The sequence below is a fragment of the Balearica regulorum genome, chromosome 7 (genome assembly GCF_011004875.1).
Source record: "Balearica regulorum gibbericeps isolate bBalReg1 chromosome 7, bBalReg1.pri, whole genome shotgun sequence".
Classification (NCBI taxonomy): Eukaryota; Metazoa; Chordata; class Aves; order Gruiformes; family Gruidae; genus Balearica; species Balearica regulorum.
Window position 1 is genome coordinate 6,498,527 of NC_046190.1, and position 26,230 is coordinate 6,524,756.

Consider the following 26,230-nt stretch of genomic DNA (forward strand, 5'->3'; position numbering starts at 1 on the left):
AGGAAAAAGAAGAGGCATGTGCTTAACTATTACATTTCACATTTAAATTTCACTGAAGCAGAAGGGGGAAAGCAGAATTCACTGAAGATAGTCATACCTCTAATTCCAGATCCTGAGGTTCTGTTTCAGAAAGTGGAATCACTGCAATCTTTGTTATTTTGCAAACCTCATGGTCTCCTGGAAGTTTGCCAATCAATGCTTTCTGACGAATTAAAAGTAGCCACCACGGTAAATCTGGAAAAAGATTAGTAGATGCTTTGATTTTTCTGTCAGGCATTTACTTTGATTAGTCTGCCAGAAGCTTCTCCCCAGTGTAAAACCCCTGCCAGGAACCATTTGACTAGAAGACTCCAATGAATGATAATTTGCTATTGCTACGTTTGTTGCTATGCACTGCAATTAAAAAAACCCCAACACTCTAAAAAACAATACTTATTTAGTCTCTAATATAATAAGGAGACTAACTATTTCATAGACTGACCCGTTAGAGGTAAAGTTACCACTAACTCATCTATAGCAATTAGGCAATCTCTAGGACGATGCACATCCTCACCAATATCACTAATGATAGTATAATTTAAAAAGAATAGCTGGAGCTCAGACAGCAAGCTAAGATTTTCCCTTTGTACGTTTGGTTGCGTATAAAACAGCAAACAAGACAGACACAGGTAACACCTGATTACAAGATTCATGAGTTAAGAAATCTGGTGAGCAAACACGGACTGCATCATAAAGCAGCTCATGTGTGTTTAAAGCTTCACATCATTCCTGAAGTATACACATCTAAGTGGTGTAGAAATTAATGAGCCAAAGATTAACGAAGATATTGGTTACAGGTGCATTCCATACACACATTCCATCTACAACATCTGCAATTATAGCTTTAAAGAGGGGAACAGAACAAGCATTCTCACTGATTGCTGAATAGTGCCTGGACTTTAACTTCCTAGAGTTTAATCCCTTGGTTAGATCAGCAGCATGCTAGGGCTTTTATGAGTCAGAAGTGAAAGTTCTGTTAAGACAGATGGAAAAGGCACAGAAAGTCTTAGACATATACACACTATTTCTCCCGACTGAGCAGCAGCCAACTGAGTTTAACTGAAGAGGTCAGACACAGACATCCCAGCCTGCTATGGTAGACTTAAATATGCTTCCACACTTGTGACAGATTGTCGTCTCATGTATTATGCCTTCAAATACATTATCCAACCTTTGAAAAAATCTTTTTAGAGGTTTTATAGCACATGCAGTCTGTTTTCCTTGCTCAGTAAATTCTAAACAGCACTTTATCCTCTGACTGCTTAAGAAAAACCCAGGATTATGTGTTTAAAAAAAAAAAAAAATCACAGAAAACCCAGAATTTTTATATCTCCCAGATTTTCCAATATACTTTCAGCATAGAATTAAAGCTCTATCAAAATTGTAAGCATCTTTCCAATAACTGCAATTAAAATTACCTTTAGCACTTCAACCCACATCTGACAAGATATGTCTAAACAGCAGTGTCTTCTATCTAAAGAAAAGGAATAATCATTGTAATCATTGACTACTGTGTGATATGACACTCCATCCCTTATTTTGATTCTAAGTTACTAACTTTAGAAAAGAGATGTGCTTATGTTGGGTACTAAGAAGCCTTTAAAAGTTACAGATAGTCTTAATTACAAATTACGAGCTGTGAGAACCAGAGACTGCCCCCCAAAAAGGGAGAAGGCGAATGAAGACATGCACCATTTATTTAACGTATGTCATCTTCTCAAGGGAGTCCTGCGTTACTTCCTGAACACAGCATCAGAATCATAACCTCTATAGGATCACAGAGATCGGGTCGGAAGGGACCTCAAGATGTCACCCTGCTCAAGCAGGGTCAGTTCTGAGGTTGGACCATGTTATGTGACACAAGTATAGTCCCCTAAAAACTGGTCAAAGGATTAAAAAAAAAAATAAGGACAAGAGAGTGACAGCAAATGCCAGCAGGACAGTTATCATCATTGAGATCAGGTGCTGGAACGGCTTTTCTGTACAGGCAACATAACTTGGAGAACCATGGATAACCTGGAGGCCTTTGCCTCCAGCATTCCACCTAGCAGCCATGGGGGTAAGGTGGAAACAAGAAAAGGGAAGCTGAGGAAGACAGGCAGATTCTACGCAACGGTGAAAAGACCAATGAATTGGTAAGAAAATCCTTTTGAAAAGGGAAAATTGAAATGCTGCCAAAAAACACCATCAACAGATGAAGAAGTCTACCGCTTCATCTAAAAAGAAGGTCTAGCATTTTCTGTATTGCTTTCCAGTAGGCATAAAACAATGCATTTTGGAAACCCAGGGCAATCCAAGCTTAACAGAAGGGTTGCATAAGAGGGCATCCAGACAGTCCTGTTGGGTATCTCCTCTACTCCCAGCTACAGAAGGTTAGCCACACAACCTTACTCTTATGAGGATATCACCAGTGTATGTCAAGAAACAAAAACAGATACTCTAAGAAAGGATATCATCTAGAGCTCCAGTGAAATAATCAGTATGATTCCATTGGGAAAAAGTATAACGTAAAGGCATTTCTAAGCAGAATTTAGTGAAATCTGGAAAAGAAGAAAATCTCTGGCTACTCTTCCATTTACCTCGTATTAACAAACCCTGGTAGCAGTAAACAAGAACTTAAGAGCTTAATACAGCCAAGTAAGTTCTGTATCCTTTTATCATTTTAAAAAATGCAAAGTCATCTTGGTGTACATTTCAAAACTCTATTCGTATTATAGCCAGAGCCACATAACACGGAAAGAACAGGAATTCCCCAGCAGATCAAAAGAAAACAGTCAGGAAGTCATTATGCAGATAAAGTATGCCCTAAAGTAACAGCTTCGACAGTAGCCATAGAAGTAGTATATTATAATTGCCAGCAGTATCTAAACAACCGAATCCCTAAATAGAGCATGTGCTTCTGCAGTTAAAAAGGTGGCTCCATAGAATAGCCATAAAGAAAAAAAGATTAGTTATTGTCTACTAAACGTGGGAGGTATGGTGTATACAGGAGAACACTACAGCTATGTCATTCCAGAAGAGTACATGTTTTAAATCATCTCTTAAGACCTAATGCTCATTTTTAGTGTCTTATGAACTATGGCAGACTAAATGGCAACTACTAATTTAAAGTACTATAGATATAGTAAGCTACTACCACCTCCCATTCCTCACTAAAACAGGAATTCAGCTCCTCTTTTGCTTCAACACTGTCAGCACATCACTGCTGTTTATCTTCTCTGACACTTCCCAAACAATCTAGCATTTAGTTTCCCCATTTGCAGTAGCTTTTCTTAAGCTGTGCATAAGTTTATTATAAATGCTGCTTTTTGCAAATATTTTGATTTTAGCCAAGAAATTCCACACTACCATTTTCTTATTTTTCGTTACTTGAATAAGCCGCATGCAAAAAGAATGTTTTAAGTTGTTGATTGGATGAAGTTAGAAAGGGCAGCACTTACATCGCACTGAAGAGATGCAGAACCACTCATTGTTTCTATCAAGATTCAGAGGCATGCTAACAAAAAAACCTTTCCTTTCCTGGGGATAGGGAAGGAGGAACTCCACTTCGCTTCTGTTTACTGGGTCTTGCCAGCAGCGTTAAATTTGGGTCTTAATTAACCAGCACTGGAAGAGCACATCAAATTGATACAGACATTAAACTGTGTAGGAATATGCTTTGACCAAGAAACTGAAAAATGTGTGGTAGCAATGAATGGGTTAAGTGGAATTTGCTGGAACTGGTTAGGAAATGCAGCTTAGGTTATAGTGAGCTATACAGTATTAACTATGAGCAATTTCCAGCACTACAACATTTCATCAGCTTGCTAAGTAGTCTCTGATCAAAAGCGATTCAGTTTCAGGCTACCATTACCATTTTAGTGGATTAAAGTATCTAATTTTTATTCTAACCAAAAAAACCCACCCACAACTTCTTTCTGTATTGGGATTTTGACAAAAGGAAATAGAGCGGCTACACTTATATTTTGTATGAATGCACACTAACTGGACCACAAAACAAAATTAATATTCTGTAAAGGAGACACTGTTTATGCAAGAGATATGCTTGCCTCTATATGGGAAGATCATGCAGAGACAATTTTAATTGTGCATCTGAACCAAGAAAAAAAGTGTACAATGGTCTTGTTCCGTAACATATCTCCACAACACCTCCTAAAATCCTTTTCCTTCTATTTCCATTTTTACTCAACATTTTCTTACAAGTCATCTTGGGATGAGCCAGAAAAAAGTAAGAGACCATATCTTTGCATTCTGATATTCAATTAAGGTTTTGTTGTTTGGACGTTTGGGGTTTTTCCCCCAAAAAGCATCTTAATGTTTAAGAAAATTCAGTATTGAGGAAGAACCAAATCTCCAATGTGAGCGTACAGTTACGTCCAGATGTACAACTGACCCTCTCATGGCAAAATTCTTTAAAGAATTAAAAAATAAGCCATGTAATATTGGCTAGCTGGTTTCTACGAGACTGCTTCCCTGCCACAGAAGCTTTCCTACAGATTCTCTTGTACTAGGCCAGCAATAAAACCAGCAAGATTAAGAGTAAATTAAATCCCACCCCTAGTTACAGCAATTTGGCAAGGGTATTTCAATGCTAAATTAAGGACAGCCCCAGACTGACTACAGAACACGTCAAGGCCAGCTTAGGACTACTCCAGCATTCTTGCATTAAGCAAATCTTTCAAGAACATGTAAGGATCTATGCCCAAGACATTAAAGTGCATATAGGCTTAGTGACAGCTTTGGAGTGCACTTAAAAAGGTATTTAAGGTTTCTAGTATTAGTCAGCATGTGCTAGCATTTTTAACACACACCAGTACTTCTTTCTAACAATAGCTAGTAACAAGGTTCTGAAAAGGACAAGCCCATACAGGACTCTAATTAGCCAAAAGAGCTTCAAATTAAGTTTTCTCATTCTTATAGTCCGGGAGCAGGGGAGGAAAAAAAAAAATCAGAGCAACAAGTCCTCCCGTTCTAGATCAGCTCTAGGAGAAAAGCATTTTGCCCAGCTTCCGCAGCACAGTAAGTCTGGAGATAATGGTCCAGCAATGTTAAATATTTATACAACTTCTGCTGATAAAGTTTCCAGGTGACAAAGATTGATACAAGAATAAGTAATGAAGACAGGTTACTGTTACACAGCGTTAGATGATTCAGCTAGAGGATTACATAAAGCTACACTTGAATATGATCAAGCGAGAGTTCATTGACAGCAATAGGTTTCAAGAGACCCGTGTAAGACATCTCATGAGCCCTTCTCATTTTGACCGCGGCCTGATGGAGGACGCTCATCAGCAACTGTCAGCAGGTGCAGGGGAGCAGCAGTTCTCAGCAGAAGAATAAATAGCTGGAGAGTGTACCTTTCTTCAGACATTAGGAGGTAGAAAAATAAATGTCTGTTTACTGGACAGTTGCATCACTAAGTACCAGAATATTGACAACAAGAAGGATAGTCTATGAGCAGTTTGTGATGGTGTCATCTGAACAAGGCAGAGAGAAAACAAAATGCTTCCAGCTGGGCTAAGCAGCAATGGAATGGAGTGCCTGGATGAGCATAACTGATTCAATAGCTCTACAGGATACATGGAAAAATGACAAAATATCAAGACTTATTATCCGGTAATCTTAATTTTTATTTGACAACAAGCTGGCACCTGTTGAAGGGTCACATGCTGGGGAAAGATTCAACTCAGCTTTCATAAGTAGAGGAAGTGCCTCGCCATAAGCACACACACAAGGGTATTCAGCTGCCATAACTTACTGGACCATCCAGAAAGCATTTGACAAGGTCTCTCCCTTCAAAGGTTTTTATACTAGACTCGGGGGGGGTGGGGGGTGAGGCAGGGAAGGCCTTTGTGTACCCAAGTGCTTTGTTTAACAAAAACAAACCCAGACAAAAACCCCACAAAACCAAAAAAACCATGCTACAACAATCAATGAGCATTTTCCCACAGCAGAAAAGTCATTACTGGAGTTTTGCCATCATTCATCGTGAACAGCACATGCTGAACAGCACAGACAACCTGGATGAGAAGAAAAAGTGAGATGGCAGGATCTGAACCTCTTCATAGCATCAGATCTGAAAGAGGATGGCTGAATAGATCTGTAGAAAGGGCACAGACAAAAATATCAGGTGAAATTCAAAGAAGATGAAGCGATGCAATTGGAAAGAGGATGTGATCATAAGCTTCATGGAGAGATGGGCTGTGAACTATTACTCTCAGAAATGAGACCTAAGCATCACAGTAATACAGAGCCAAGCGTTTCCTAGAACTGGATCTGTCATACACTCATGCAGTGACGTACCAGTCCTTGTTTTCCTTCCTCCCCTACTGCTAGTATGCCCCTGCCACCTTGACTAATCTGTTTCTATTCAAGAGACCACAAACATCTGATCCATTTCAGCACTTAATCCATCCTGCTATCCTGGAACACACTTGAAACTTTACCTGTATTGATCATATTGCCAGGCACTACTTTAAATGCAGGGTCTAAGCATTTACAAAAAGAACAGCACACAAGTAAGTGAAGCAGAGTTTATGGCTAGCTTTCCTACCTGCCAGTAAATAGATATCCAGAGCTCTACTGGCAGAAGAATCTTTCTAAACAAAGCTGGTTTATATCAAAATAAGTATTTATTATGGCTACAGGAATTTGCAGCTGACTAAAGCTAAAGAGCATTGACCTTTTTTTTACAGGAAAAAGTTACTAGAATCAGAGACAGGCTTAAAATTAAATCACAATGCATTCTGTGCCTGCTTTCTTTTCATAGGTATGTCTTACATCTAAAACCAAATAAGTTTAAGTGTTCCTTTTGCTCTCAGTCATCTATTAAGGTATAATTATTCATTATTCTTCAGGTTTTCAGATTGAGAATTCGAGCCTTATGTTTTTGTGAAAACTTCCACCATTAGTTTTTGCACTGTACCACAGTACAACAAAAAACTGCTTTGAAAGGATTATTCAAAACGTGCAAGTATTCCATACATCTCCCATGGAGCCTCTGATAGAGCTTCAAACACAAATTTCTACTCTTTGTGAATACAGTTCTCCATTTTTACAAGACAGTGATGAACCAAAATACATACAGTAGAAAGTAGAGGAAATGAGCATCTGTAGTTATAATATAATCACTGACAAGTTCATCGTTGGGGACTACTCCTCCTTGCAAAGAACGCTACATAATTCCATTTGAGTGACACAGTATTATTTGTAGTACCACTGACTTTGTTTTAAAGTGCATTAGCAGTAAAAGAAAAAAACAACCAACCACATACCTGTATGAAGCTGAACTTTACCAATGACTCCCTCTACCAGGCCCAGACAAATGGGATTCCAAGCCAAGAGAAGATCAGTGGCTGCAAAAAAGAACAAAGCTCCTGGTTTGTTGTTTGGTTTTGGTTTGTTTCGTTGTTTTTTTTTTAAAGCAAACTCAACAGGACAATTCATCCAGTAATGGTCATTCTCTCCATCTTCCCCACCTTAGAGGGTAGAAAACACACTAAGATTCCTGCAATAAGATAAATATGCTGTTCAATTTTCACTTGTTACCAAATAGCTGGGACTAAATTACTAAGTTTTCAATTTAAAGCTCTAACCTAGATATTTCAGGGCGGGAAGGGGAGACATAATTGTTTTAGGCTAGAGTAATTCAGTTTAATGGAGGCTTAATTCTTCTAATATCCATTGGAATTTGTAACTTAACCAAGATTTTACATGGCTATAGTGAAACTGAACACAGGTCATTAAGTTAATAATGTAGCTTCAAAAACCAAGCAGATGTTAGCTTTCAGCCCCAGCTCTCTCCCATACTTATCCAATTACTATTAATTTCACATCCTCTTTCTATATACGTGCACACACGCTTCTTCTTTTGTTCAAACACTCTCCACTACACGGAATACCAAAGTACACAAAGTTTTAGGTTTCCAGTTCTCCTACTGTTAAGAAATTCCAGAGAACCACATAGGAAGTAGAAGAGAAAGCAGGAAGGCAACACTATCAACTTTCAAATCTGTGAAGGGTACTCCTCTCAGCAGGCATTCAAGCCATCACTTGATGCAAGTCATGGAGAGAGCATAAACATGAAGAGTATCCTGTGGTCACACAGACACATATTGTTGACACTCAGTAAGAGTTTCTAATAGCAGCACAGAACCTGTTTACTGCAGGAAAGAATAAGTTTCATAAGTCAAATACTGTAAGTGAAAACAAGTCTTTAAAGGCAATTAATATCTATGTAGGAGACAAACTTGCAAAGGCAAAAAGAGAAGGTGGATCTATACAAAGAAGGACAAGAAACTTCTTATTATCTACCAAAACTCACTTTTTCCAAGGTGGAAGATTTTCTACAGTTTTAACAGCCAAATTAAATATCTTAGCTCCCAGTGTAAGTAGATGAACATTTGAAAGAACAAACTCACACAAGATCTCAAGATACAGAAGAGTGCAAATCATCCACCTACACATAATTTACAAGGCCTTAGTTTCTTCCTGGAAGTCCGAGACCTGCAGACGAAAACTGATAGTCAGTCTGATACTTTTTTTTACATACTATTTTCAAACACTGTATCCTCCTTGAAACATTTGTATCTGAGACTTTGCTATTCCAAGAATGCAAATTTACTCCTAGCTTTCACTGTAACATTTAATGGTAAACCAGACTCAGCTAATCACTAAAATACAAGCATTTACACAAGATATCATAGAAATGGTTTAAGTCAGGATAGATCTAAACTGAACTCATTTAAATGGGATATATCACATGTGCTTGTATGCAGACAGTCACGAACTGGGAGCACATGGCAGCAGAATTTAAAGCTGTTTGTAGGAGGTAGTAGAGAGCTACAATTGATGTGTGTAACCAGGCTGTACCTTTCACTGGACTGTATCTGCAAACTCCTCATTCTTCCTGTTTCACTGCAAGTTATCGGTCAGTACAGAACCTAGTATGAATCATGCCATTAGTTAAACAAAGCTCTTAAAGAGACTAATGCAGATAGATGAGCACCAGGAAATAAGTGGCAGTGGTTATGGCAGCGTGAACAGTTTGATTTACCCTCTAACCTTGCTGAAGTACCTAAACTCATGTTGTATCCGTATGCCAAAGACTTGAGCTCGTACAAAACAAGTTCTAGGACAGCCTGAGCTCAGAGCTGCAGTCCAAATAACATGCAAGAGCATCCATATGCCGAGCGGAAAGTCTGCACTATCAAATTTACAGGAAAGAAGAACACAGACTCACTCCAAATCTTCTACCTTCTTTCCCAGTTCACCCATACAATCCCAGTCTTGTCTTCACCCTGGGAATTTTCTAGAGTTGTATTGTCTCAGGCTTCATCTACTTTTTATCATCTTTGCAATTGACTTCCGCATTCATATTCCATTGCGAGAGCTAGAAACCAGCTAGATACACCAAACAGCTAAAAAAACCCAAAAAAGCTAGGCACAAAAGGAATTTAGAGAACTAAACCACTTAAGGTTTACCATAGCTACTACAAACCTAGTGATCTAGAATACCATCTAAATCTTTTTAAACCACTGATTTCCCACTATGACAAGAGATAATAGTAGGAAGGCTCTGCATAGTTAAGCAAGGTTTTCTTCTAGTAGACTACGAGAGATTAAAAAAAATGTGAAAACAAGGTTTTGTTTTTATCACAAATATGAGGAAACAATGGTTTAGACTTGCCTGCAAAAGGACATAAGGAAACTGGTATAAGGAACTGTAGGACTACATAGGGTCTTATGTAGCTACTCTATTAGTTTTGTGGGTTTCTCTGACATATGTAGCCCTAGACATAATCATACACAATGTCCAAGACTTCTACAGGAATACTTCTCCCTAGCCCTACAGAGGCACAATGAGAACTGGCTCTAAACTGAGTCCTATGTTTACTTAGAGTACAGACGAACTTTGAAGAAAAAAATGCATTTGTAGTTAAATGCACATTACACTTTAAGAGTTTAAAGACAGCAAATATGGATCCACCAGCTGGGCAGCACTGGCTCTTGAGATAAGTGTGATTATCAAGCTACTAACAGTGAAAGCTGACTGTTTCACAAAAATTTTCCAGGGGGAAGGCAGGGCATAGGAAAAAAATGACATTTAACAACATCTGAGGAGATTAACAGGGGGTTTTTTTCAGTGTCCAAGAAAACCTAGATGTGAAGAAGTCTTACAGGAGAAATGCCTGTAGGCTGTGAAAAAAAAAAAAATTAGCAGTTGTGGAATCACACTGACTTTCTTTGGTCACGGTATCACAAGATATTTTTTTTCTTACACTATTTCTAGATAACTTTCTACAGGAAAGTATGTGTGACAGCATAGAAGCAAGTTGTTTTAACTAAATAAAACACAACCGGTTGTGACCTTCTGATTAGAACTTTGTTACTGGTTATAGCTCAATTTCCTGTGTGACAGCCATATCTCAACTCGGAGCCAACACCCAATCGTCCTGAATAAATATCACTACAGTAAATACCGATAAACCTCCAGAGTACACTCTGGAGATGTAAGATGGATGAACCAAATTAAGAGGTTTAACTACTGTTCACCCACCCCCAAAGAACATGAGCTTTCACGTCGACTGCAGTCCTATTTATTCTGTTTTGGAAGAAGCCATCTCCAATTTTTGTCTAATACCATAAAATTGTTCAAGACTGTCTGCTTGCAGTCACTCTGTCTGGCAATCCTGGCAGCAGCTATCTTCAGCCACCGTCTTGTATCTTTGAAAATTATAACCACTTAATCTTTGCTTATGTATCAATTTTAAATATATAGAGATCCAGGAAAGTTAACTGCAAGCCCGAAGGAAATTAGTCTTTAACTGTAAAATATAGCAGAATTTAAGAGGTAGCATAAGTTGGTAGATAGTAATACATGTTACAGAAGGTGTTTATATCTTTTTAAAGCCAAGGGCAAAGTAACCACAAAAAACAAAACTGAAAATCCTCAGTTAAAAGTTTCCAGATAGCATACATAAGACATGCGGCCATATCTCTGACTCCTGAAACAACACATGGCACGTTTGGAATTTTTTTTTTTTTTAAATGAAGTGTGTTATCAATAAGAATTAACTACCACAAGGCTCTATCAAAGGAAACAGTGGACTTTCCTCTACACCCAAACCAGACTGAATGCCTTGAGAAATACAATTTATCAATAAATTGCTCTTGTTTCCCCACAGAAACTTACCCTCCTATTGATGTCATACTAGCAGTCTAGTGATCTCTGGAAACTCAGCCAGAAACAAAAACTTACCAACCTGAAACTGCAACACAATGCTGTTGAAACAGGTTTCTTCCAGTATTGTGCTGGTGATAATGAATGCTGTCAAAATAGTCATTGTCCCTCACAGCAGAAAGTCAGAAGCCGTGTACAGAAGGCATCACTGCCAGCAGCGAGCTGAGCCCCAGGGAAGATCTCCCCTGACTCCGGGAGTTCTCTGGTGTCCTCGGTATGTTTTAATTTGAGAGAACTGCTAGGGTTTGACAGGGCTTGACACATGCCCTTAACACCACGAGGTATGTACTTGCTTACCAAGTTTCCATCCCAAAGCACAAATGTGCTCATTCTTTCCCCTATGCCGCTAACCAAATTCAAGCTACTGAAATAAGTGTTGACTCTTTTGCAGATTCCTGTCAGAGATTAACAATCACCGACCATACAATCACCATGAATGGTAAATGTATCAGCATTGTACTTGCAGCACAATAGAACTTCCGTCACAAATTTGGAACAAAACTAGCTTTGATGTGATTACTTCCACCACCACCACCCCTCTGAGCTTACCAGCAGCGACGCAGGGCCACGCAATGCCAGATGAAGTTTCTTCAATTCTTTGTGTTTACACAAAGATAACACTAAAAAGGTGATACAGAAGTAACTTGGAAGAGCATCAGAAGCCAAAGCTGCTTTCTAGCTGTTCCTCCAGTCTACCACCACCAGAGCTGATCCGAGGTCAGACACAAATTCTGATACGGAAACAAAACTGCTGCTTTGGGATAAGCCACTTGCTCAACACTGAATGACTTCAGGCAAGTCTGAAGAGTTTAAGGAGGCTTCTTCTGGGGAGAAAGCAGGAAGAAAAAAGACTTCATTTGTAATCGATTGAATCCAGCCCTTATTACTGAGCCACTGCCTGGTTCAATCCATCAGATAGCTATAACTATTTATTTTCCAATAAAGGGAATATACTCCTCTTACCTTCCTCAAACTTTGTTGGCTTTCAGGAATGGACCTTGGCTAGAAAGTGTTTCCTGTCAGTGCACTCAGTATAAAAACAAAAAACACATCACTGACCTTCAAGCTCAGTTTATATAGAAGTGTATAAACACTGACATAGATGCGTGCTATTTCTGAAAAATTCTTTCCATAGCCTGACAGAGTAGCAATTCTCACAATCATTCTCACCATTCAACATAAGCAATAGTTTGTTGGTTTTTTTTTTTTTTTTTTAATGTAAAAAGTAAAAGCTGAGTAACTCACTGTAAATAGCCACAGTAAATCTTTTAGCTCTGGTAATGTAACATTTTACACCTGAATTGTTAACTTTTAGGAAAAAACTTCAATAATATTTTTAAATAGATTTGAGATTTTTTTTTCCTTTATATTGTGTAATGCTTTAAAGACAACTATAGGACTTTATTATTAGCACTATTTGACCCTTATGATCTCTTGCGGCTTTCCAAAAGAAAGTCTGCTTTCAAGTTCCAGTTCATCTTTAATAGCATTCTGAAATATTAGCTGGGATTAAGAGATTACAAATTAACTGGGAAGACTTAGGAGTATAAACGTGAACTTCTTCCTCTTCTAGGAAATAAAGTACTACTTATGCAAACAAACTTAGGCTAATTAAATTTTCCTTTCAGCACAGATTTCTAGATTTATATTTAAGCTACTATAATAGAAAGACAGAGGAGTTTTAAGACATTTATTACAAGTACAAGCTCTTAATTTTCAGTAACTGTTAAATTTACCTGCATATTCTCCACCAAAATTTGAACAAGTTATTCCTTCAGCTAATCACCTGTTTTAATTACATTTAATTTGTCATCTAGACAGTTTACGCTGTCTGTAAGTGTTATAGTCTTGAGAGTCCTCCATCACTTAGAATTTAAATGCTTTGCTTTATAAGAGAGAAATGAAATCACCACTACTCCCCAATCTGCCCACACACACAACCACCCTCAAGAAGCCTACAGCTAGGCTACAACAGTAGGATTTCAGAAAAATCCCAGTTAGCCTTCTCATTGCTACTACACCTTACAGCCTTGCTAGAAAGGCTGCTTATCCTCCCATCTCCAGTGATGAGAAGCACGCTTTCCAAACAGTAATTCAATGCAAGGTCCTTACAGAGCGCCCGTCTCGACTGTAGAAGTGCAACACGCTGGAAAGTACACATCTACCCGCTTGTGTCTAGGAAAATGAAACAGTGATTTAGTTTCTTTGGACACCTTCCTTCAGTATCTCAAAGTTAAACTAGATGAACAGGAACAGTTCAAGTACAATTCAGGCTGTATAGCGACAGACTTAAAGCAGTGGGGATCACAGTTTACAATACAAGTTTGTATTACTGCTGCAAAAGCAGGATGCAAGTGCCAAAGTACCCAACAAAAATGAATCCTTACTACTAATTTTGATAAAGAACACTTCTTTGTATTCTGTTGCAGTTATAAAACCCCCTGAGTCACCAGGCATTGCTCAGGAAACTTAAAAAACAAACAGAAAATGTTCAGTGGAGCATATCCAGTATTACAAGTAACTGCACAGGGAACTCCTCTATCAGTTGTAGTTACCAAGTGAAACTTCTTCCCTCCAAACAGAATTTGACCCTATAGTGGTCTCCAAACTTCTTTGATCACATACGAAATCAATAAAAAAAAATATTTAACCACTCACTTCAATACACATATATGTATTTATAAAATTATATTCATGTTCTACTGTACTAAACATACACAAAAATAGATGTTTTAAGTGGATGAGATAAACACTATTTAATTTTTTTTTTTACTTTAGAGTTTCCCTTTATTCTTCTACACTACTGAACTCTGCTAGTAAACATATACTTTCTCAGAAGCGATACAGGTAAGGAAAGAGTATCTTTTATCCTTCCAAAAGTAAAAACACTGTACTAATTAATATTATTACAGACCAACACACATTCCCATTTTCAGTTGGGATTTCAAAGCTCAAGCTGTTTGTTGGTATATCCTTAAAGCTAGGAAAGCAGTAGGTTGACTGCGGTTGTTTTTTTTTTTTTTATCCTATTTACTTTGTAAGAGGGAAATTATCAGAAAGGCAGGAGAAAGATTTTATTCAACCTATTTACAAAACTGACAGTTTAAACACTACGTCCCTTCGTTCTCAGGATACGCCGTTTTAAAGAGTTTGCTCAGTTACAGCTATACCCAAAAGAATACAAGAAAGCTATCCCATCCTCAAAACATTTAAATATAAACATTAATTAAGCAAAAGAAGGTCATGATTATGAAAACAGTTTGTTTTATTTATCACTGAACTGACTTACATTAATGCTTCTTAAAAGCCATGAAAGAAATCCTGGTACAGCTGCGGTGAGCCAAGGCTGAGCAAGGTAAGGATTTCCCTCACTGTCACCTTTTCTTCTGACTCCACAATTAACTTTCCCCTCTGACTGCCCAACTAATCAAACTCAAAGCAGAAAAAGAATTATGATTTGGGAACAGCCATTTCAAACACTGAATAACGGAGTTACATGTGCCAAATTTTTGAGTGTGTTTCAGAAACAGAAAGTAAAGGATTTCATGCCACCCACCCCACCCCCCCATATTAACCCCTTCCCCCCCCCTTTTATTTTTTTAACTGTTGGGGACAAACTGACTATTTAATCAAATGACAACAAGCAATATATCATTTATCATTACTGGAAGACATGTCAGAATAGGGAAAAACTTAAGCATCAGCTGCTATTTGTGGGAAAGTTGCTGGTTTTCCTAACCTGAGAAACAGACAAGAAAACAAACTGGAACTTAACAATCAATGACAGACCAGCACATTTACCATTTACATTTTCCAACTACCTCTTGGGCAAGGTCATATACTTTTAAGTTTAGCTCAGAATTCTGTTTTGCACATTGCTGGCATCTTTTATGCCATTTACTTCACCATCTCAGTATGATTTTGCCTACTATCCCCAACGTTTCATCAGAGATAAAGACTACATTACTCAGAGCATAAGTTTTCAAACTCAAAGTATGTTCAAGTGCCTTGTTTTCAGTTTTTCATAGACACAATGAACACTTTCAGGGCTTCTACTCAAGTAAGATTTCTTCCTTAAAAGGAGAACCTAAGTGTTCGAGCGTGTGGTGGGTTGACCCTGGCTGGGGTCCAGGTGCCCACCAGAGCTGCTCTATCACTCCCCTCCTTCTCTAGACAGGGGAGAAAAAGTGCAACGAAAAGCTTAGGGGTCGAGATAAGGACAGGGAGAGATCATTCACTAATTATCGTCACGAGCAAAACAGACTGAACTTAGAGAGGGAATTCATCTAATTTATTACTAAGCAAAACAGAGTAGAGGAATGAGAAATAAAACCAAATCTTAAAACACCTCCCCCCACCCCTCCCATCTTCCCGGGCTCAACTTCACTCCCGGCTTCAACCTCCGCCCCCCCCAGCGGCACAGGGGGACGGGGAGTGGGGGTTACAGTCAGTTCATCACGCGGTGTTTCTGCCGCTTCTTCATGCTCAGGGGGAGGACTCATTGTTCCCCCGCTCCAGCGTGGGGTCCCTCTCACGGGAGACAGTCCTTCACGACCTCCTCCAACGTGAGTCCCTCCCACGGGCTACAGTCCTTCATGAACTGCTCCAGCGTGGGTCTCTCCCATGGGGTGCAGACCTTCAGGAGCAAACTGCTCCAGCGTGGGTCCCCCACGGGGTCACAAGTCCTGTCAGCAAACCTGCTCTGGCGTGGGCTCCTCTCTCCACGGATCCACAGGTCCTGCCAGGAGCTTGCTCCAGCGTGGGCTTCCCACGGGGCCACAGCCTCCTTCAGGTGCCTCCACCTGCTCCGGCGTGGGGTCCTCCACGGGCTGCAGGTGGAATCTCTACACCCCCTCATCCTCCCTCCATGGGCTGCAGGGGGACAGCCTGCTTCACCATGGTCTTCACCACGGGCTGCAGGGGGATCTCTGCTCCGGCACCTGGAGCACCTCCTCCCCCTCCTTCTGCACTGACCTTGGTGTCTGCAGATGTTCTTACATCTTCTCACTCCTCTCTCTGGCTGCAAAAACACGCTAACTGTTTTTTTTTTTTTCTTCTTAAATGTATTATCACAGAGGCGCTGATTGGCTTGGCCTTGGCCAGCGGCGGGTCTGTCTTGGAGCCGGCTGGCATTGGCTCTATCAGACACAGGGGAAGCTTCTAGCAGCTTCTCACAGAAGCCACCCCTGTAGCCCCCCCCCAATACCAAAACCTTGCCACGCAAACCCAACACAAAGTGGGATTCCATTAATTTTGGTTCAGCTTTTCAGGAAAAAAAATCCTCTCCCTGTTTTTATTGGGGGACAAACTAGAGATGTTTGGAACAAGAATATACAACTGATCATTGAGTATTAATATTCCTGTTTAGTAAAGCAGAGCTTTCATAAAAAAAAAGGTTTCTACACTAGTTCCAAACTTCTCCTCTAGAAATCCATCCAACAGTTTCTTCTCTTCTCAATATTCACTCCTATTACTTTGTTTCCTACAAAGACATGTGAAATGCAATGATTTTCATGAATAAGGATATAGTTAGAACATGAGCAGCTGAGAGAACTGATGACCATCAGCTGGAAGCATTAACTCCACAGACAGGAATTAGAGCACTTCAAGAGGTTTAAACAGATGGAGGGAGAAGAAAAACCTGCACATACCCATAGGCACACCCCCTTCTCCCTTTTCACATTTGCTCTTACAACAAGTATTATTTCCTCATTAAGATCTTTGCAAAAGATTTTTGCTAAATCACAACTGAAAATAAACTGGGAAAATGTTTTTGTTGTTGTTTGCTTAAACAAAGAGAAGAGTTAAATCATCCTAAATCAAGTTAATTACCATAGCAGGATAGTGCGTTTTCAAGAAACACAGATTCAGTTGCACATGCGAATTTCTCAATTAGAATAATCATATGCATTTTTGTAACAAATCCAGAACATTCAATGAACAGAACTACTTTTTTTAAAATCACAAGTTTATGGCAAGTTTAACATTTAACGAGAAGCAAATTTTGAGTTAAATTTGTATCTTATTCTCTAAAAGCCTCTATGTATATTAAAAATTCACGTTCTTTAGAGGTTTCATGATTCATGTTTAATGTTATAAACAGTGAGAAAAAAGCTTTTGTCAGTAGTCTCAAATCTTTGAGACATTTGAGGGGAAAAAAGTAGCCTGCCAAATTCTGGGCCCTGAGTCTCAATATACAACCCTAACAGAATGAGTTTCTGAAACACACATTCAATATTTAATAAAGCTTTATTTGAGACCTGTTTGATATTGCACCGAAGAATTTGCTTCTAAAAAAATGTTCCAAGCCACCATGTGGGAAGTCTCACAGTTTGAGGGAAGCATTTAGTGGAAGTTATTGCAGTCCCTTGACATCTCGGGGCTCCTGTTGCAGCTGCCGCAGTTTGGAAGAGAAGCAGGAGAAATTGTTTTCTTGTTGTCAGTCTCGCTCTTTGTTACCAGCGGCACCCCACTGCTCACCAAATCACTTCCTGAAGGCACCCAAAAACCTTCAGCAAGTGTCTTTAAAAAAGCTCTCACCTTAAGAAGGTACAGCATTAACCATTATTTCTGGAGCATAACTTCAGCAACATAAGGTCTCTCCTGTATGCTTAACAGTATCAACTAAAGATCATTTAAAAAAAAAAAAAATCATATTCCAATCTACAATAGTTGTTTTGAAAGAACATAACTGGAATATCAAAAAAATGGTGGCCTTTTTCTACAGTTCAGACAGTTTAAAACTTGGGTTTTGAACTGTTTTTTTAAGCTGACTTACTGTTTCCTTACACATACAGCTGAAATATCACCCACACTGTTAAACTGTGAAAGAACTTAATAAGAACAACAGTATTCACAGATTGAAAAACCACAAGCCTTTGATACTGATGCAGACCCCTCTTAACTAAAAGGCTGCTACCTGGCAGTGCCTTCTGTTCTAAATACTTTAGTTGCAGTTAGTCTGCAATTTCCTATTCACTACTATTTAGTTAATACTTACCCATGAGAGATCAAAGACAAGTCTGCTAGTAAAATACAAGCCACAAAAATCCACCTGAATTACAGATTCATTTTCATTTTGGGGGAAAAAAAAAACTATGTGGTTCTTTTTCTTCAAAAAGCAAGCAACTTTCAGATCACAAAAAAATAAAAAGCAAGAGCATATCAAGCTTAAAAGGTTTTTCATTTATTTATTTAAAACCTAAAGTCATTTCAGTGTGACAGAAATTCCAAGACACCTATGCATCTAAGTTGGGATGTTTGGCATTTCCAAACCTCTTCATATAAGGAAAAGGGGAGAAAAAATGGGGAAAAAAAAAAAAAGACAGAACAGTCTTGTTATATTCAACTTACCTTCTGCTACTAAGACTCAACAGGAAGCTAAACAATAAACATCTCACCTCAAGATTTACTTAATTCTTACTAGGTTAGGATGTAGCATACTATCAACCCATTTAAGTCTCAATTTTAGGTTCACTACACTCCATAAGAGAACCATGGATGGAATTACAAAGTAGATCTTACTTAAAGCAGAAAATAATTCATCTCTGGTAAATACACTTGAAGATCTCTCCTCAGTCAGAAGCTACAATATTGACGAAAGCATGCAATATTCAATCAGATGAAGGATATAGAGGAGCCCATCCCCTCCCCTAGCTCTCCCCATCCTCTTTTGTGAGGAGGAGCAAGCAGCAGCAGGGAGCTCACTGCTCAAGATTTAAGCATACATTCTTGCTGGGTTGCAGCTAATACACCACAGTATGTTGTGTTGACAGCTCAGAAAGGATATGGAAAAGAGAGAACAGAATGAGCAGGCATGGGTGAGAAACAGTTCAGTAACCATTACAGCTAAAAAAAAAAGTGTCAAAAACCAGCTTGAGGTTCCTTATGAAGTAACTTGAAATATGGAGAGAATTCTTCTAAAGCTACAACTACCTCCTGTGGAATTCATTTCCCAGAATAGATAGGCAGTTTCCAAGACATACTACTGAAATTCAGGAAGCCAGTTTTATATGAAAACTAATTCAGTACCATGAGTTAACACTCAGTCCATCATCCTGCAGAGCCATGCTTGGGACTATGCTGTAGCCTTAAACCTACACATATATCTATTGGTATCAGTGGCATTGATCCTTACACCATTCATTGGATTAAGGCCTTTACCTGAGCATTTACAGGAAAGGAACTACTCTTCTCCTCCAGCCTACAATCATGAAGAACAGCTCAGGAATTCTGACAAGTAATTTCTACATGACTCCTGTAATGTCTTTGAGATGTAAGGCAAGCACACATAACTAGAATATTAGCTGGCCGTATGATCTGTGATTCAGAGAAGATTTCACACTCTCAGACTAAGACACCTAACCTGAAATCTCTCCCCGATACTCTGAAAATACTGTTTGGTAACATGCCTCTCATTAAAAGAAAAATATTGAAGAGGCATGGCTTCAATTGCTGAGTCACAACCATTTTCAAGAGATGAAAACCAGTACTGTAATACTAATTTCTTAAAGTGTTTAAAACAAACACTCATTTGCCTCTAGTTATAGCTCTATAGGTAAGACACACCTTAACACCACCTTACACTTACAGACAGAAGTGATGGAGTCCTTGAGCATGAAGTTCCCAAAAGTTCCAACCTGTGCATCTCAAAATATTTCTCCAGGCTGGTGGGAACCAGCATTACCACACTAGTTTTAGTAGCAGCTATTCCCAATCTTATTTAGTCTGGCATTACTGCCCAGAGTATTATCAAGGCCAACACAGTGATAATAGAAGTTTTCAGCCCATAAAATAGTCTCGTTCTTCTTTCTGCTGATAAGAAAATGGTGAGAAGAATTCAGTGTCTTCAATACTTTTGTTCTTTTCTACATATGTATTTATATATGCATGTGTATGCACAATTTATACCAATCAATAAAACAATGTTTGTAATCTGCGTAAAACTACCAGTCAGGAGCAGCCAAGCAAAGTGTAAACTGAGTAAACAAGAGCAAAACCCCAATCAAGACCTGATGTAAGGTATTTAAAGGGTGGTTGAACAACGTATGCTTTCACTACACTGAAAAAAGTACACTGTAGACAGCTAAATTCCTGACAAAATCTATGATGCCAAAGTGATTCATGGATTTCCTACAGGTGACTCATTAGTGCTTTCACTTCAGAGAAAAAAACACCAGAAACATCTTGTAAACATAGGCAGACATCCTTCAAACTAGGGCCAACCTCAGACTTTGCTTACAGGAAATATTTACCAAGGGGTTTTTTGCCTTTTTTAATTCAAGCTGTTCTCTCCATGACTCAAGGAGGTCAGAAATACAGCTTTCAAGATTAGCAAATTTCTGAACATGCCTTTATAGTTGAGGGAGGAGAGTATTACAAAGCTTAGCATCAGCTCTTTAGATTCAGACCTATCATATAAAGCATACCTTGCAAGGTATATCTACTTCAATATGTAAAGATTAATGCAGAGCAGCCTCTGTGGGACAGAACAAAACCAAAGCCTCCAAAAACAAGTAGAGACACATAGGTAGATTATAGCCTTTTGACAGAGTTTTCAACATGTCAATGAACACAAGTTATGACTTTGTTGTTGTTTTTTTTAATACAGCAGTGACTCATCACACAGTAATCCATTTATTCATTTCCGGTCAGTGGCCTTGATTACAAATGATGAAATGTAATAAAATTGTAAACTTGAGGATATCTAGCTTTGTCTTAACATAAAGAAGAGCTACTGATCCAAGAAATACTTCTTGTGAGAGAACAGGTTTTTTTCTTTGGTTTACTCTCAACACACTAAGGTATTTCATTTCACAGCCCTAGAGCCCACTTTCAATAAGGTGATTCACAGAGAGGGCTGGAAAAACAAAACTACAAACACGTTGAAATGGGAAAGTGTGACCAACTATCAAGCGTTTCCAGCAGACTAAGAGACTTCAGCATCATATTGCCCTTCATTAATCTGCAGGTCACACACAATAGTGTTCACACGTATGCTAGCTGAAAATTTAAAAGACAGGCTAAGGACAAAATCCTGCTGAACAGCATGCAAACTGCTGGGCACCAGCAAAGCCTCCATGAAGTTAACAGACTTCAAGGGAAAAAAAGAAAAAAAAAATCACAGCAATGGCTGCATGAAAACATCATCAATGTTTTTGAAGTTTTAGCTCGCTCTCAACGTCCCAGAACTACAGTTCACTAGTTTGTGCTTTTATTACTCTGGGTCATGTAAGAGCTTTTATGCCTATGCAGATGATTACGACTATAGCAAATCTAAAACTGAGGGTTTGGGAGCTCCCCCCCCCCATAAAAACATGCATTTTATTGACTAGATATGTTTGCTAGCTTAACATCGAGTATTTTGTGAGGTGATTTATAAACCAAATATTACTGGACTTTCAACCATAAGTGAAACCACTGGACAAAAATAAGTCATGTGAACTTGAGACAGCCTGTAATTTTATCTAAAAGATGCAAACAGATTGCATTGATAAGACAAAAGCATTACCATGACGCAAGTAAGAAAATATAACACAAGACAGACCAGTATGAAAAACAGTTCTTTGGATAAACACAGATAACAATGGCATTTGATGTTTACATATAGTTATTCCAGCCTTTTAAGAAAAAGTTCATAAAGTGCATGTACCCTGATAGCCAACCTGGTCGTATTCACGCTTAACTGGCTTTTTCAGCATAATGTAGATCCAATTTTAGAAAACTGTAAGTAGCGTCTGTGCAACCTGCCATATGTTTGGTGAAATTTCCAGCTATTTAGAGTATTTTTAACTTATAAGCAGTTACACTATAGTCCACTTAACATCTAAGCTACACTAATTACTCGAAGCAAGCTAATTACTAAGGATGGTATTTCACTTCACAGACACCTTTATGGACGAACCTCCCAGATAGGATATTATAATTACCATTGTTTCCAAATTTCCATTAGCACAACTCATTGTTTCTACAACTTTTGTTCCCACTGCCTTCTCTGCAACCTGATATTAACACACATAGCCCCCTCTCCATAATTGTCACTTCTGCTGCCTACAATCACTAATAAATAAATAAATAGATAGATAAAATCAACTGAGAGCAGTTTACAAGTGAGGACACCTATTCAACTTCTCCTCAAGGAGGAGACCATGGCATGCATTTGGTCAAAGACACGACCACCATTCATCAAAGACACTGGCAAGCATCACTTATACAAGGTTGCCACCAACCCAACAAGATGGCCCTTCTTATTTAAGGATGCTCCAGTAAGGGTGACCAGATGCATTTCGACATCGTAAGGCGTTCGGGTTACGCACGGGGAGTTGGCGGGGGCAGCCCGACTTTCTTTTGCAGAGAAACAAGCGCACCGTGCCAGGAAAACAGCGTCCCAGCCCGGGGAAGGTACGGTTCTCGGCTGGACCACCAGTGCCAGGACACGCGTGACCTTCTGCACCGCGGGGACACCACGGCGGGGGCGGCGGCGGCGGCAGCCCGGGCTTGCCCGCAGGGAACCGGGGCGATGGAGAGAGGCGGCCACCCCCCGGCCCGCCCAGGGCTGAGCCCCACGGGACCGACCGCGGCACCTCCAGGGAGGCCCTTGGCGGATTAAGCCCCGGCGCCCCCCGCCCTCACCCGGGGCTCGGCACCGCGACCGGGCGCTCCCCGCGGTTTTTGGGGTGGTCCCCTCCGCCGACCCCCGGAGGGCAGCTCCGCCACCACCCCTCCCCTCACCGACCCTCTCCCCGGCCATCGTCAGCCGCTTCCCCCCCCCCCCCCGGCGAGGGCACCCCGGGGGTGGGTCCCGGCCGGCCCTTCCCCACGCAGGAAGCGGGCACAGAGGCGCGCCCCGGCCCTAGCCCCGCCGCCGCGGCGGGGGCTCACCGGCTCTCAGCTGCAGGCTGCCGTCCCTCCGGCTGCACCACAGCGCCCGCTCCCCGCTCTGCAGGATGTAGTGGTCCTTGGCTTGGAACAGCTCCATCTTCGCACGCCGCCGCCGCCGGGAGGGAGGGCGGGAGGGAGGGCGGGCGAAGGAGCGGGCAGCTCCCGCCGCTCCGCAGTCGCTCGGCTCCGGCGCGCGCACGCCGGGCGGAAGAGAGAGGGCCGGGGCGCGTTCCCGAGCCGAAGGCAGGGGCGCGCACGCGCGCTGCCGCAAAGGAGCCCGGCGGGTCCCGGCGCCGCCGCTCCGGCCAGGGGTGCGTCCTCGGCCGGGCGCGAGCTCGGGGTTCCGGCGCCGCCGCTGCACGTGACACTGCTCGTCAGCGCCTTCGCCCCGCGCTTAAAGGTTCAGCGCGGCGCTGGGCGGGGCTTGCGGCGCGCGAGGGGCAGGGCTCTCGCTCCCGTCAGCCGGTCTCTCGCCGTGCCCTCAGCCCGCTCTCCTCAGCTCGTCCGCCGGGGAGGGAGGCAGCCCGAGGCCCGCGGAGACAGTGAGGAGCTGGGAGGGCACCGGGCCGAGGCGCCGCGGTGGGCAGGGCCGGCGGGCAGAGACCGCTTCGTCCTCCGCGGCGGCGATAACCGGCGATAACCCCCCGGGACCGGGGGCCGGCTGGGTCTGAGGGAGAGCCGCGCGCCCTCCCCTCAGCGCCGGCGCTGCCCGGTCTCGACGGTCTCTCGCCGAGGACGAGCGCGGCCCGACCTGGCTCCCGAACCGCCCCGGCTCACCCGGGCCCGCGGTCGCCGACTGTTGGTGCCTGGAGGTGTTTCGGGTCCCCTCAGGGCCTGGAAGCATTCACCGGCACAAGCCGCAAAGCCGCAGAAGGTTATAGCCAGCCACCACAGACAAGTGAGAGCAACCAAGCGTGCGTCCCCCAAGCTTTTTCAGCTTTTCCCAAGAGAGAGCAACTTTAATAATTGGTGGAAACAGACAAGAGTTGATACAGTATATCAGCTAGTGCTAAAAGGAAATCTCAACACCATAGCACAGGGCTCATTATAACTTTAAATATTTATACAGAAAGGAGCACCTCCTGATACAAGGGTAATTACACCCTCGCTCCCCTCTCCAGGCAACACTGGAAAATGTACCAGCAAACTTACCACTGCTACAGGCCCTTCCTAGCCTTACTGGCCACTTGTCCACAAGTTTCCAGAGCTTTTGTTTACAGAAGCTGAAGTCCCACTCCCTATAAAATTGAAGTAGAAATGGACATAGACAAGAAGTATCCCATTGTGGATACAGCCATTTGGGAGCAGCTTGATTTGTTGAAAGAACATCTTCAGTATATCTTGAAAACCAGTGATGCATGCAAGTAAGTAGTTTTAAATAGTACTGGAAAACCAGTTTTCTCATCTTTTTATTTATTTCCATCTACCCTTCTTTCTGGAAAAAAAAAAAAAGGCTTTATATTATTCTGAATGTAGTTTCAGATTTTTCTTTCAAATATAAGGTCTGACCTCTAATGTCGTTGCTTTTTTTTCTTTTAAGTACACCTAAATAGCATAGGAATGATATGAATGGAACTGAACTCGATTTGATAATAGATGCTGGTATCTCTTAACACTTTCCCCAGGGCAGGTATGCAAAAGGACGCCCTGTTCTTCTTGGCTACAGATCCCAATTTTGAAAGATGCTATGCCTTGTGAGTGCCCTGCAGCTTCCAGGGTGACACTGTCGTGCCTAATTCTTGTATGTAGCAGTGTATGCCATTGGCAGAATGCTAGTAATTCAGATCACTCCTGTAGGTCCTGGGCAAGAGAAGGGTTTAAATGGCTTCTCAGCATTATTAATAAATATATCTCTTTTGAATTACTTTCTTTTTTATTTTCCAATAAGCACAATGTCACATGTTTTCAAAGGCCTATCAAACATACACAGAAATGCAGTACAGAGATGAATTGGTCCGTGGCATGTTTCCTAGCAGAACAATGTTACGCTGTTTTCTCACTTGTAAATGCAATACATCTATATTGCCATAAAATGAAGCCTAGCCCAAGCAGAGAAGGCATTGTGAAATTTCAGGTAAAATGAATGGACAGCAGAGCTGTGATTGCTATGGGACATACTTTGTGTCTCTAACTGAAAGCTCCTGATGTGTAGAGCAAGCTGTGTCTTTCAGTTTTAGCTGCCTAAAGGGAACGGTGAGGAGCTGCAACAGCCTCAGGTTTTTCAAATGCTCAGCTCAGTAAAAGCCCTGCTGAGCTTCTCCTGGAGAGAAGTCACTCTGTCACCTTGCAAGGAAGCTGGCAATTGACAGCTGAAGGACATTCATGAGTTTTGCTCTTCTCTGTCTCTTTCCTGCCCTGCACTATGAACAGGGCAGAGGGACAGTAGCTTAGTTAGACAATGAGTCACAGGCAGCAGGCATTTTAATGACGGTAGCTGCAGCATTCCCCTTTTCGCAGTGTGTGAAGCCTTAAGGAAAAAAAGAAATTTGAGTATTATTTGGGGCCGAGGTTTGCTAAGAGGCGAGGTGAGGCAGACTGTCAGTTGTACACGTCTGCCTGCCTGAAATATTTTGTCATTGTTTTCTGGACAGTGCAAATAAACACCTTATTCAGTGGTGCTATTCCACAGTCAGAGTGGCTCCATGAACAGTTGACTTGGCTTTTGTCACACAATAGGAGAGTGGCAATCTCCAGCTGGAGCATGGAAACTGGCAGCTGAGGGCAGAGATTTCCAGAATGAGTTTGTTCTGGCAATGGCAGATCCATTTTAGGAATTTCCCTCCCCTGCCAGAGGTTTCTGCTTCCCTTTGTCATGCCAAATCAAGAGCTCCTTCTGGACACACTCTACCTGGGACCACTGAAGCCTCAGCTGACAGAGGTGGATGGACTACTGGGGACGTTAGCCTCTTCAACTCACAAATAAAAATATTTACAGTTATTATTAAACTACCTACCATTGAACAGCACTACTTTCGAAACCATTCTTTGAAAAGATTGGTTTCTCTCATACAATGTATCTCCATGCGTGTGACGGAGGGGCAGGAGGTGCTCCAGGCATGGAGCAGAGAT

The 26,230-nt window shown here is 41.1% G+C and overlaps 1 protein-coding gene and 1 long non-coding RNA gene across 5 annotated transcripts in view; one reads left to right on the plus strand and one right to left on the minus strand.

The window, feature by feature from the left end:
• Positions 1-23,524, minus strand: part of INPP5F (inositol polyphosphate-5-phosphatase F) — a 46,266-nt gene extending 22,742 nt beyond the window's left edge. For 2 of the 3 annotated variants that reach the window (XM_075757766.1, XM_075757765.1), the window contains exons 1-3: positions 23,162-23,524; positions 7,314-7,394; positions 98-234 (exon numbers count right to left, since the gene is read on the minus strand). In XM_075757766.1, the coding sequence (XP_075613881.1) occupies positions 98-234; positions 7,314-7,394; positions 23,162-23,258 (315 nt within the window). In that variant the 5' untranslated portion in view covers positions 23,259-23,524. The remainder of the gene's footprint in view (positions 1-97; positions 235-7,313; positions 7,395-23,161) is intronic. The other variant, XM_075757764.1, reaches the window with a different exon arrangement.
• LOC142602547 (uncharacterized) overlaps positions 22,533-26,230 on the plus strand; it is a 52,806-nt gene continuing 49,108 nt past the window's right edge. Inside the window, exons 1-2 of one of the 2 annotated variants that reach the window (XR_012836287.1) lie at positions 22,533-22,681; positions 24,283-24,525. This is a non-coding gene — a long non-coding RNA (uncharacterized LOC142602547). Of the gene's footprint in view, positions 22,682-23,668; positions 24,526-26,230 lie in introns of those variants that run through there. The other variant, XR_012836286.1, reaches the window with a different exon arrangement.